At 38.6% G+C, this 12929-nt stretch overlaps 1 protein-coding gene across 1 annotated transcript in view; it reads right to left on the bottom strand.

Annotated features, from left to right (window-relative positions):
* LOC132887093 (E3 ubiquitin-protein ligase HECW1) overlaps window positions 1-12929 on the bottom strand; it is a 179199-nt gene that overhangs the window by 139097 nt on the left and 27173 nt on the right. Inside the window, exon 4 of the mRNA XM_060922463.1 lies at window positions 9743-9837. Coding sequence (XP_060778446.1) covers window positions 9743-9837 — 95 coding nt within the window. The remainder of the gene's footprint in view (window positions 1-9742; window positions 9838-12929) is intronic.

Below are 12929 nucleotides of genomic sequence, written 5' to 3'. Positions count from 1 at the left end.
TTAAGTTTATTGAGTTTGCCACATTTACACAGAAAACAAAGCAAGCAAACAAACAAACAAACAAACAAAAACAAAACAAAAAAAATTGAAGATAACTAATTAATTATAATAACTAAGTTCCATGGGGAAGCCATGGCGTAATGGTTAGAGAAGCAGTTTTGGGGCCAAAAGGTTGCCAGTTTGATTCCCTGGACCAGCAGGAATGGCTGAAGTGCCATTGAGCAAGGCGCCTAACCCCCAACTGCTCCTCAGGCTGCTCTGGGTGTGTTGTTCGTTGCTCTGGATAAGCGCATCTGCTAAATGCCTGTAATGTAATGTAATGTAATTACAAACAAATGAAATGTGGTAGGGGAAAGCAACAGGACTTGCATCCCAATTGCCACCTAACCTCTACATGCTAAAACATGGTAATACAAAAATTACACTATAAAAATTACAATACACTATAATAAGAGTAAACAATAGAAAAATTTATGCTGATATGAATTAATGTATGTGTTGAAGAATAAAAGTAAGATATATAAAAATTAAGTCAGACACAGAAACCATACAATATTAGCACTGTATGACAAAAGGATAAAAGGAAAAGGAGAAAAAAGTCAAATAGATAGACATAAAGGAAGGCTATCTATTCAAAACCAGGTACTAACAATTTAATGATTTCGATGAATGAACTATATAATGAGGAAAATATGAATCAAACAATATCATTACATTTTCATTAGACACTAATGTGGAGGACTATAAGTTGCTTGTTTTGACTGACAAATATCAAGAAGGTGAGATTTACTAATGTTGACTATTTTCTCCTATTAAACACCATTGTAACTGTCCTATCAGTGTCCTCCTGTGACATTAGAGTCTCACAGATATAATGGAAATGCAGCACCAACTAACAAATTAGAAACAGAATCAGTAAACACACCAGTATGATGCAGTTAATGTGTTTCAGAGTGGAATTTTTTTTTTTTTATGAAGGACACTCAGAGCTGAAAAAGAATGGCTTCAAATAAAAAAAGCCCCTTTTCATCCAAACAACAACAAGTTTAATTTATATAGCTCCTTTCACCAACCCAAGGATGCTTTAGAGAGTAATGGCACTACCAAAAGACAAAACAGAATACATTTCAAACCAAATTCTCACCAATTAATAATAATAGACATTTTATTATCATACTGCCTTTGCAGTAAAGAGGTGTTCTGTTCTCACTCATTGTGAAGAAAATGTACTGAGAAGACATGTTCCTACTATTTATGCCCCCAGTCAAGTGTAAGACACGTTTAGTGGATCCAGTGTCAGCATTTTAGCTCAGTCAAAGCACATACAACTTAAATCTGTGTCGAATTGTATTAAGAGCCATCCATATGAAGGACAATGAGCTTCCGTTTCCTTTTTATGTAGATTTTCAATATAAACCTACACTGAGATGGAAAAGGGGGAAGTGATGGTGTGAGAAAGGAAGAAAGAGGAGGCAGGCCTTGCTGGATGATGGATAAATCCTAATGCAGCAGTGAGTCAGCAAATTTCAACAGCAGAGAGCATCGTACATAAATATACATCTATTTATCAACCAGACCATGGATTTGCAGGATGACCTGAGGTACACTGGGGCTCGTTCATGCTCACCCACGATCTTCCATCTTCCCCTAACTGATTTCTGAACTGCTTGGAGAGAAAGCCACTTTGACTGTACATATAGCACGGTCCTGACAGTCTCACTTATGTAGGAATACAAAACCAGCCACCTTCATCTGCTCACCTCATACATATTCCATTGCAATAAAAGATCACATGCAAATGAACCCACACTCTGGGAGTACAGTCAGTCCCACTCTTATTAATATATACATCCATAGCACAACTGATTTTGCCTAGCTTGTTAAAACCAGGAACAATAGTTTTGTGTTAATTTGGGATTCTACCTGCTCAGAATCTCAACCTTAATAAAAGAAACTGCAAATGTCATCGTCATCCTCATCCTCTCCATCATCCTTCTCAAGAAACAACTTGGAGCAGCGCTTAATCATTGAATCACTTTCAGGAAAGAAAGACTACGCCACTCTGTCCTGTCAGCAGCAGCATCAAAGCCTCAGTCATTTGATCCTAAAGGACAAAAAGAACAACACTGCCTGAATGTGCTTACATTGAGATAAGGCATGAGCTGCATGTGCCAGAGACAGTCAGGCAAAAACACACCTCTTTCCCAGAAACATGTTCCTCCCATCTGCTGCTAGGAAAGTGAGATGATGCTGAATTTTTTTTTCTTTCTTTATCTTTTTTTTTCCCTGACAGTATTGAAACTGAGTAAAGCCACATGTGATGAGTGAATGCAGCACAATCAAAATCTTATTTTCAGGGCGAGACTTTAAGTGCCACCCATCCATCTATAAAACTCAAATGTCATGGAAATATAGTAAAAAGCCCTGGTGTATAATTTACACATGATTACGCATGCACTTACTTGCCTGTGTCAATGCCAAAAGATCTCTGTGTGTTAGGTTTCCATGTTGACCTGCAAAATGTTTTGCGATTTCATGCCATCTATTTTTGGGATGCATATTTATTTTTGGGAAATCATGCAGATGTTAAATACATCCAGTATATTGTTACACAAAATGGGCACTTCAGTAGATTTGAAGGCAATGAGAGCTTTAAAAAAATTCTAACTCGATTTCTAATAAGAAAATTGGTTCGCCATAATCATATTAAAATGACTATTACAGATGTATGTGATTTGAGACACAGCTCTGGTTTGTTCAGTCTGTTGTGTAAATCACATGACATTGTACCATACCGTTCCTACTCCTTGCAGTATTGCACCAAGCGCACACATCATGTTAATTATTTTCAGGCTTGCTCGATAAACTTGCTAAACAAGCTGCCATCTTGCATTTCCATACGCTGAGTTAAAAGCAAGTCGAAGCCTAATCAATCTGATCAACGTTCATGAATGAAATGACAAATTGTAAAATGAACCTAGAATGCAAGTAGGTGAAAGTTGAAACTTTTTCTTCTCTTTTACCTCTGAGTAATACATAGTAAGTTCAACTTTTACAATCACACTTTATCAATCATCTTGTGAGTCACAGAATGCTAACTTGCAATAATAATATTAATAATACAGATCATCCAGATAATGATAACAATAACACATTGGGTGCATTGATCAACTCCAAAATGGTAGCCTGGCAAATGAACACACACCCAAATAGAAATAAATCAGAGAGCGAGCTGAGAGTGGTTCTTTATCGATTCACCAGTTTCATCAAAGTTCAATGAGATCACATGTAAAATTCTGCATGAAAGTTGCTGCCTTACTTGAACCCTGCCCATCTACTGTACATCCACATCATCATACCTCCACCACTCTAACTCAGCATTATAACAGTAATAGGATAATGTACCTTCACCAAGTCAGACATCCAGGTGACAGAACACTCACTCCTCTTCCTCCTTTTCCTCTTGCCTTCAGCCTGCCTGGGTGACATCAGCCCAAATTCAGTCTGATTTAGACTTAACACTGGAGAGAGTGTGTAAACAGGTATAGACATGTATAGATGGAGAAGTGTGCAGTCCATTTGCCTGCCATCCAGGCTCTCACTTTCTTTTTCACACCTGGCCTTTCTGTGCATGCTTCCGCCAGCAGTTATTTTTAAATGCGGCTCCCAGAAAGGGCACAGAGATCAAGTTCGGGGTGCTCAGCATTTCCTGGGGTGGCGGCAGCACAATAGCAGTGGTCTACAGTAACTCTATCTCCGGAAACCCTTCAGCTGAATGCTAACCAGGGATAATGATATTGAAAGGACAATAGATTGACTATTTATGTTTCAGAGAGCAAAATAAGTGTGTGGATGAGGTTAGTATGGTAAACGATGGAGTCTGCATCAACATGCCAGGCACTAACTAAGGACAAAACTGGACATGCAGTGATTGATTGCCATGACTTTTAAAACCACTCCACTTTCTAATTTAATTTAGCGAAAGAGAAGCATTGTAAGCTGGGAAAGAAAAAAAAACAACAACAACAGCGGGTCAGTGAGACAAATAAAAGGTGACACATTAATCTTATAGACGGAACAGTGGACAGCTGCCCTAAAGGCAGCAGACTAGGAACAGTATACATTTTTCTCAGAATTCAATCTATCAATTGTGAAGTGACAATATGAACTGACGCAGCCTGCAACAAAAACAGCCATCACAAATTGGGTTTCTATCAAAGGTAGCCTCAGCCTCTGTTATTCTACAGATGGAGCATCTGACACACGGATGGCTGGTTGTGATATTAGATTGGAGGCTAAAATCTAATATCTATCAGGTATTTTCAAAACTGGGAAAGTCTCTGTAGCCTAAAGAATTCACATCCTGAAGACTTTCAGTGTTTTGAAAATTCCCACATTACCATACCGTGTGACTTCTAAGCCTGATTGTGATTGCTTAGCTTAATTCAGCCTAGTATGAGCCCAGTAAGTCTAATCATGTCTAATCATAAAGCATATACTTGACACATGAAGAGAGCAATGCTGAATAAGTTTTAAAAAGGTGGTCAAATTATTTATAACACACCAATCTTATCCAAAGAGTGTATTGGTAGAGTTGGATGTAGTTAAACTATGTTGGTGCACAACAGGGCATACGGAGCATTCAAGTAAACGTATGCTTGTTACATAACACTGATATTCAGTATATACAAACTGCTGCAGATAAGTTGTATGCGAACATGTTTTTCTTGGTTGGCTCCTGACCTGACAGCTTTTTGAACTGTTATCTGACCACCAGCTTCAGAATCTTGAAGGCTACTATCTGATAAGCAAGTCCTTGTATACATACTTTCATGCAAGCTTTGAACATCAAGACACAAACAGGTTTTTTGGAACAAGGTGAATGTTAAAAAGGTTTATGCCATCAGGTCTCCATGTGTATGAAAGTATAAGTTTGTAATGCATTTTGTAAAAGGCTTGAACAGTTGTAGAAAAGCCTCTATGGCTGTCTTGTCTGTCCTTGGTGTGTGTGTGTGTGTGTGTGTGTGTGTAATGAATTCCCTTAGATCTCAGTGTTCTATAAATGTATTGTTTTCTATGTGTGAGTCACCTCTACAAAACAGTAATAGATATCACCTGAAAGGAAATACTCGCTAAATTGCTCATAACTTCAGCGTATATGAAGTATTTGGTTCACAGTTGTTCCATAATCTTGGGTTACAGCCAAGATAAAACAAACAAACAAAAAAAGCATGTACCATTGTGAAATGGTACACACTGTATCTTGTCCATTGTTGATACTACGGTATAAAGAGTTACTGTCTGGAGAATTATTTTTTTTTCCCCCTGCTCACTCAGAAATGAGATTTAGTTCTTCAACAATGCACAATAAGATAGTTTAGCTTAAAACATATTTGACATCCATTTGCAATGCCCGTCTGTCTCTTTTTGTAAAAGTTGCTAGTTACAGGCAAAGTTTAGTGAGGGAAAGTACCAGACTCTCTAGTGAAACCTAGAAGCCTGGTTTGTGAGCCAAAGAATGCAACATTCATTCAATAACTACAAGCCACTAAAACTGGTTGAAACTACACTCCAGGACATTATATATAGAATATCTTTCTCTGTTATATTCACCGTGGATTAGTGGATAAATGATCTTTTAATGGACAGCTTCATAATCAACCAATAATGTTAAAAGGCTTTGGATTTGGTGGATAAAAATAAGAGAATTTCTATCCTCTGGAGGACACACTCCTTTAACCTTTAAATGTATGGGTGTTTCAACACGTTGCATATACCGATAATTATTAAAAGACTCAACACTTTACTTAAAGTTTTAATATATAAAATAGGGCATTTTACAGTCAGTAAACAAATCTGGTTTAGTTTTATGTCTGTAAAAAGCATAAAAATCCAAAATGAGGGAAAACAGGAAGCTGATCTCCAGGATATACAGGAGAATACAAATAAATAAAAGATGATTATCAACCAATGTAAAATTAAAATGTGAGAAAGAATGCAATATGTCAATTTCAGAGGAAGATTGGGATACTGGTTGTTGTTGTGGTTGGTTGTTTACAATATCAAACTGAAGACTTTTGAGGGAGTTCAACTGGAAATGTCTGTTCAGGTTTTTCTACACCCCTAAAAGAAAAGCATTACTTGATAAAAGGCATTATCAGGGGATATACTTGTGACAGTGTGGCACCCAGAAGGCTGAATGCTTCCATATTTTTGGGGCTACCCAATAACTGAATTGTACCGAAGGGAGATTAGAAGTCATAGAGATAGATTTGGAATTATGTTTGTGTTTTCATGGTTGCACCTTTATCTCAGTTAAGTGCTTCAACTAGTGGGGAAAACATAATAAATACCTACTTAAATTACTACTGGTAGCTAGTAAAAATACGAGTTATAACGAGAAGGTGGATGCAACAAGAACCCCCAACAAAAATGCTATGGATTGAAACTGTAAACAACATGTACTCAGTGGAAAGACTTATCTTTATGTTACATTTGAGAATGGATATTTTGAGGAAATATCGGGAAAATTGGGAGCTAATACACCAGCCAAGTGTAGTCAATACACTACAAGCAAGTGAGAAGATAAGGATGAGGGAGTCTTGATGTGCTATACACATGTGGACAAATTTAATTGTCATCCATTGTTTTTATTAAATATGGAATAAACAATCAGACTTTGCTTTTGATTTTTGAATCAACACAATATTTTAAATAATAAAAAAATGAAAATGGCATAGACAAAAATGATGGGCCCCTTAATCTAATATATTGTTGCACAACCTGTAGAGGTAATCACTGCAAACATGTTTGATAGGATTCAGATCAGGGCTCACAGACGGCCACTTCAGAATAGTTCAGTGCTTGTTCTTCGCCATTCTTGGGGGCATTTAGGTGTGTGTTTTGGGGGGTTATCCTCTTGGAAGTCCCATGACCTGCGATTGAGGCAGAGCTTTCTGACACTGGGTAGTACGTTTCACTCCAGAATGCCTTGATAGCCTTAAGAGTTCATTGTGCCCTGCACAGATTCAAGGCACCCTGTGACAGATGCAGCAAAGCAGCCCTAAAACATAACCAAGCCTCCTCTGTGTTTCACAGTAGATATGGTGTTCTTTTCTTTGAAAGCTTAATTTTTTTCTTCTGTTGACATAGAGCTGATGTAACTTGCCAATAAGCCTGACTTTTGTCTCATCTGTCCAAAGGACATACTCCCAGAAGCATTGTGGCTTGTCAATATGCATTTTAGCAAATTCCAGTCTGTCTTTTTAAAAGTTTTTCTTTCAACAATTGAGTCTTCCTGAGTCTTCTTCCATTGAGCTCACTGTCACTCAAAAAGTGATGGATGGTACAAAAAGACATTGATGTACCTTGACCTTGGAGTTGAACTTTTATCTCTTTGGAAGTTGTCCTTGGCTCTTTTTTCTACCATTGGCACTATCCTTCTGTTCAATCTGTGGTCGATTTTCCTCTTGTGGCCACGTCCAGGAAGGTTGGCTACAATCCCATGGAACTTAAACTTCTTAATAATATTTGCAACTTAAGTCACAGCTGCTTGGAGATGGTCTTATAGCCTTTGCCTTTGACATGCTTGTCTATAATTTTCTTTCTGATCTCTTCAAACAACTCTCTCCTTTGCTTTCTCTGGTCCATGTTCAATGTGGTGCACATGATGATACCAAACGGCAGAGTGATGACTTTTCTCCATTTAAATAGACTGAATGACTGATTACAAGATTGAAGACATCTATGACACTAATTAAAGAAAACAGTTAGTTTGAAATATCACTGGAATCCATTTATTTCTAATCTCTCCTGAGGGTACCAACAAATCAGTCCAGGTTATTTTAGAATATATTTGTAAAATAAACAATACAAATCTCTTTTCACATTTTTTTCTTTACTCTATGACATACCAAAGGCATGCAAGTATACATGAGAAAACTGTTTTTAATTTCATCACTTTTCTGGAAGCTGTAAAAGTACCAACAAATTTGTCCACTTCTGAACAACCCATTGAGATTCTTGATGTATGTGAAATGATCACTTCAGCTTCTTGATGTAGTGTCTGTAAAAATGGAGCTTGAAGTTCTAGACAGCCATTGTTCAAACCCCACCTTCTGTCTTTGTCTTTTTTCTACCTTACCCATGTTTCTCTTGAAATGGATGGAAAATTGAATAATGTTTAAAAAGAAGCACAAATAAAAATAGAAGAATTATAAACCAAGCACACAAAAGAACCATGTCTGTCTCTCATGCCTGCACACCTCCTCTCATACAGTAGTTAACTATAGATGACTTGCAACCACATGTTTAAAATGGGCCACGTCATGAACGTCCACCATGATGGTGGATATACAAAGCAACTGGGATGGCAGCCGCTGAAAGCGTGTCTGTAAACAATGCGGAATTTTCTCAGTATTACCACAATTTGAACGGTCGAGCGAACATAGATATGTGTGGTTTTGACCCATATTATTTTAAAAAGTCAGACATTTCTGAAGATAAGACGCTTCTACCGACCATCGAGTATGAATACAGGTCATTTCGTCCGATGCCTTTTTGTCCAATAGTTAAGACATTTCGTCCAAAGCCTTTTTCATACACACTTTCAATTATTTTATATTTCAGGTATTTGTTTGAAAAAAGGAGGAATTCTCAATGGAATTTGACTGAAGAAAAACACATTTTTGTAAAGCAAATGAGTGCCATAGTACGTGCACTTTGACACTAAAGAGCATACTAAGGGGAGTAACCATGTAGGCCCGTGCATGTCTATGTTTCCGGCTGGATCATGTTAAATCTTTAGGTGCAGAACAGCGCTCTCGCGAGGGCTTTTGTTCGGTTAACACCGGAATACCTGAAATATAAAATAATTGCTAGTGCATATGACAAAGGTTTTGGATGAAATGTCTTAACAATTGGACGAAATGGCCATGGGACAAAGTGTCCTGATTCCCTCGTCTCCTCTCTGTACTAAGCCTCAGAGTTTCCTTGCCCTCTTTCCGAATCACAGACAGAATTCTAAAAAATCGGAACATGCCACGGTCACGAGTACTGTTGTGACCACAACCATATACAGCACAAAGGTATGGCATAGCTAAAAGAATGCTTAAAGCAGTGGAAAAACAAAGAGAATTGCGCACGTGTGACTATGTTTTGTATGGAATGTCGCTTGACCCGCATTTGTATCTCAACCAACATGGCTGACATCTGGGTTTCTATTTTGTTTTGACGTCACTTGCAAGTCAAAGATAGGAGATTATGTTTTCACCTCTGTTTCTTTGTTTGTCTTTTCCCAATGGACTTTGATGAAATTTTGAAGAATGATGGGCCATGGGCCAGGGAACAATTGTTTAGATTTCGATGCAACTCTGGATATGTATGTGGATCCAGGATATGTGGTTTGGCAGAGGTATGCACTGTACCATGTGCCCTTCTATTTATTTTTGCAGTATTGGAAAAATTGTTTCACTCATTTTTTTGGTGAAAATAAAGTTGTGTTGTTATCCAAATGTGAAAAATTGAGCATTTGAACAAGAGTCCATGGACTGCTTCTTCTGACAGACATAACATACCCCTTTCACCTGTTTACTTGAGCATTTCTAAAATCTATGTCAATTCATGGGCTTTGAATGTAAACAGAGCCACAAGGTCACTAGACTCATTGACCCAAATTATCATCATGTCATGTTTTAATTAGGGTCTGAGACAACAGCAATCATGTATGTGTGTGTGTACTCACAATAGCAGATGGGTTTCTCACAGTGACACAGGGGGTGGTGGCTCTCAGTGCTCCGCTCACTCCATGGTAGTACTTGAAACAAATCTTGGTCTCCGCTATATAATGCGTTAAAGAAAACAAAGGAAACATATTATATACTGCAGTGTCTATTGGCCTGGTGACTATGGCACCATCACCCTTGACCGCTAAACTCCCTAGGACTGATGCTGTCCCAAAGCTACACAAACCTCAGTGTCATTTTCTTAGGTAAGAAAATGGAAGATGCTAAAAGGGAACATGTTTTTGTGATGCTGAAAGACGCAAATGTGGACATTGCTAGTTTATGAGTAGTATTTATCATTCCTAATTCTGAAGTTATTCATCATTCATCTTTATTTCCAAAAAATATATATTTTTTTAAATAAAAAATTATTTTACCAATAATAAAAACTATTATTCCTTTAAAACAACTTATTAAGCAAATAAATAGACGAATAGCTTAAGTCATGATAGCAATGATAAGGTATACATATATCCATGTATACAAAAGATAGTAATATATTATATATTAGTAATATATATATATATATATATATATATATATATATATACACAGACAGAGAGAGAGAGTAAAATATTATAGTATTATTTTATAATACTACATAATATATAGTATTATATTTGATAATTATTATTAAATATAATAATACACATTATTATATTTGCGTGGCATGTACGACAAGGCAGTTGTGGCTCAAGAATATTTTGATTTCTCCACTAACTGCTTAAAACAGCCCTCCTGAACAACATAAAGTGACAAACTATTTTTCATTCACTGTCTATTTATTGCTTAGAAAATCTCAATGGCATTAAAGGCACCAGAAACACATCACAATACAACCTCATCATTTAAGCAATATCAGTTCACTGTAATAAAGTTACCAGATATGCACTTAATCACAAGCAATGTAAAGCAAAACTATCAAAATTGACCTCCAATATTTTATTTTCTTTCACCTGGAAACCCATCGGGAGGCACCCAAGAGAACAAGCCAATCAATAACCTCAAACAATTAAACAGGAAAATAAAACACGTCTCCAAAGCAGAATTCTTGTTATTTGCCTCGGCACTTTACTTGAGTACTGTTGTTTCTCCTGGACTTTGCTAACACATGCAAACGTTGACACTAGGGTTGCCACCATTCAGAAAGCAAAATAAGGGACGCCCACCACGGCTCCTTGGGGCCATGACCACCACGGGCACGACTCCCATGGGGTGGGGTGCCCGCAGCAGTGGTATGTTTTATTTTGTAGGTGTTTTTAGTAAAGGGGTGATCAAGAAAGCAATTACTCATACTTAAAGCTTGAAATGCTTTATTGTGGGTGGTAAAAGAGAGCAACTGGACTTGCTTGAAGATTCTTGAAGATGTTTCACCTCTCATCCGAAAGGCTTCTTCAGTTCTGTCTGACTGGTAGGGAGCATCAGGTATTTATCCTCTCATGGATGAAAAGCTCATCTAAGGTGTCACTGAGTCATCCTGTTGGTGTGGGTCAACTGGGGGCTGGTTGTGAACGGCCTCGAGAGTCGTTAGGATGATCAATGGATTGCCCGTTAGAGTGATCAATGGAATGGATTCTCTCTGTCCTCCTGTGAGTCAATGAAAACAGCTGGGTTTTGGTGTGCATTCAGTTGTCTGGGAAGTGTGTCAAGGACTGCATTGTAGGTGGCTGATAAATGATATCTTAGGACGTTGCTCTCTTTTACCACCCACAGTTTACCATGACCTGGATGACTGAGAATCTTCACAGACATGTTTCCACTCACTTTGGGATGAGAACCCTTCGACTGGTGCGGGAGTATGAGAGGATTTCCAGAAAACTGGCAGACTACAGAAACCACCTGCGTTTCAACCTGAGATGCCGACAATCCAACATTATCCCCACTAGCCTACACCTGTTTTCAATGGTCAAAGGACATAGAGCTGAAATAATCCTCCAGAAAGCCCAGAAGCAGCTTCTCAACAAGAGAGTGAGACAAGTACATTTCACCATCGATGCTCTCCAGAACAAGACTGAACTGATGTTTGAAGAATTGACAGTACTTCTTCCCAGTGAAGTTTTGGAATGAGTCTCTGAGTTCGCTGAGAAGGCACAGATTTCACAACATACCAAAGGCAAGGAACGACAGATGCACAAATTTCAAACTTTGCTGTCTAAAACCACCTCCTCCAGCAAGACAGAAGTGCTGACTTGGAGGAAGAAATCTGACCAGGCTACACAACTGGACATAGAAGAGATATGGGTGAAGAACTTATCCGACAGGGTACTCACCCAACCAGAGAAAGTTGTTCTATCCAAGGGACTTAACTTTGCAGTTTCACCAGAGCGGATACCAGTGGTAGACCTCATCACAGCCACAGAGTCAGCCATCAGAAACAACAATCTGACCAACACAGAGGCAGAACAACTTAGACTGAAGATATCAGCTGCTCTGTCCAGTGCGAAAGTACCCCCCTCCAACCTCACCATCCAAGAAAGGAGGGCTCTTACATTGCTTCAAAGAGACTGGAACATCACCATCCTTCCTGCTGACAAAGGGAGATGCACAGTGTTGCTAAACACAGCGGACTACCACTCCAGGATGACCAGTCTCCTCAGCGACACTACCACCTATGAAACCTTGAGGCGGGACCCCACAAGTTGTTACAAAAAGAAAGTTGTTAGCTGCCTGCAACAACTAGAAAAGGACCAAGCCATCAACCGATCTCTGTACTACAGATTGTACCCTGGGGAAGCCGTTCCTCTCATATACGGACTTCCCAAGATTCACAAGGAAGGAGCTCCACTCAGACCTATCATCAGCAGTATAAACTCGGTTACTTACAACATTGCCAAACACCTGGCCACCATCCTGGCTCCTCTCATTGGGAATACGCCACATCACGTCAAAAACTCCCAAGATTTTGCTACTAAAGTTGCAGACCTCAAACTAGACGCAGATGAAACCATGGTTTCCTATGACGTCACTTCTCTGTTCACCTGCATTCCCACCACAGAAGCAGTTGAATCTGTTCGAAAACGACTCCTTCAAGACAGCACCTTATTGGATAGAACGAACCTCACCACGGACCAGATCTGCACCCTGCTTGACCTCTGCCTGACTACCACTTATTTCCAGTTTAATGAAAGTTTCTACAGACAGAAGCAT

This window comes from Neoarius graeffei, chromosome 5 (genome assembly GCF_027579695.1).
Source record: "Neoarius graeffei isolate fNeoGra1 chromosome 5, fNeoGra1.pri, whole genome shotgun sequence".
In the NCBI taxonomy this organism is placed as follows: Eukaryota; Metazoa; Chordata; class Actinopteri; order Siluriformes; family Ariidae; genus Neoarius; species Neoarius graeffei.
Note: the sequence above shows the minus strand (reverse complement) of the source record. Positions and strands in the feature narration are given on the sequence as shown.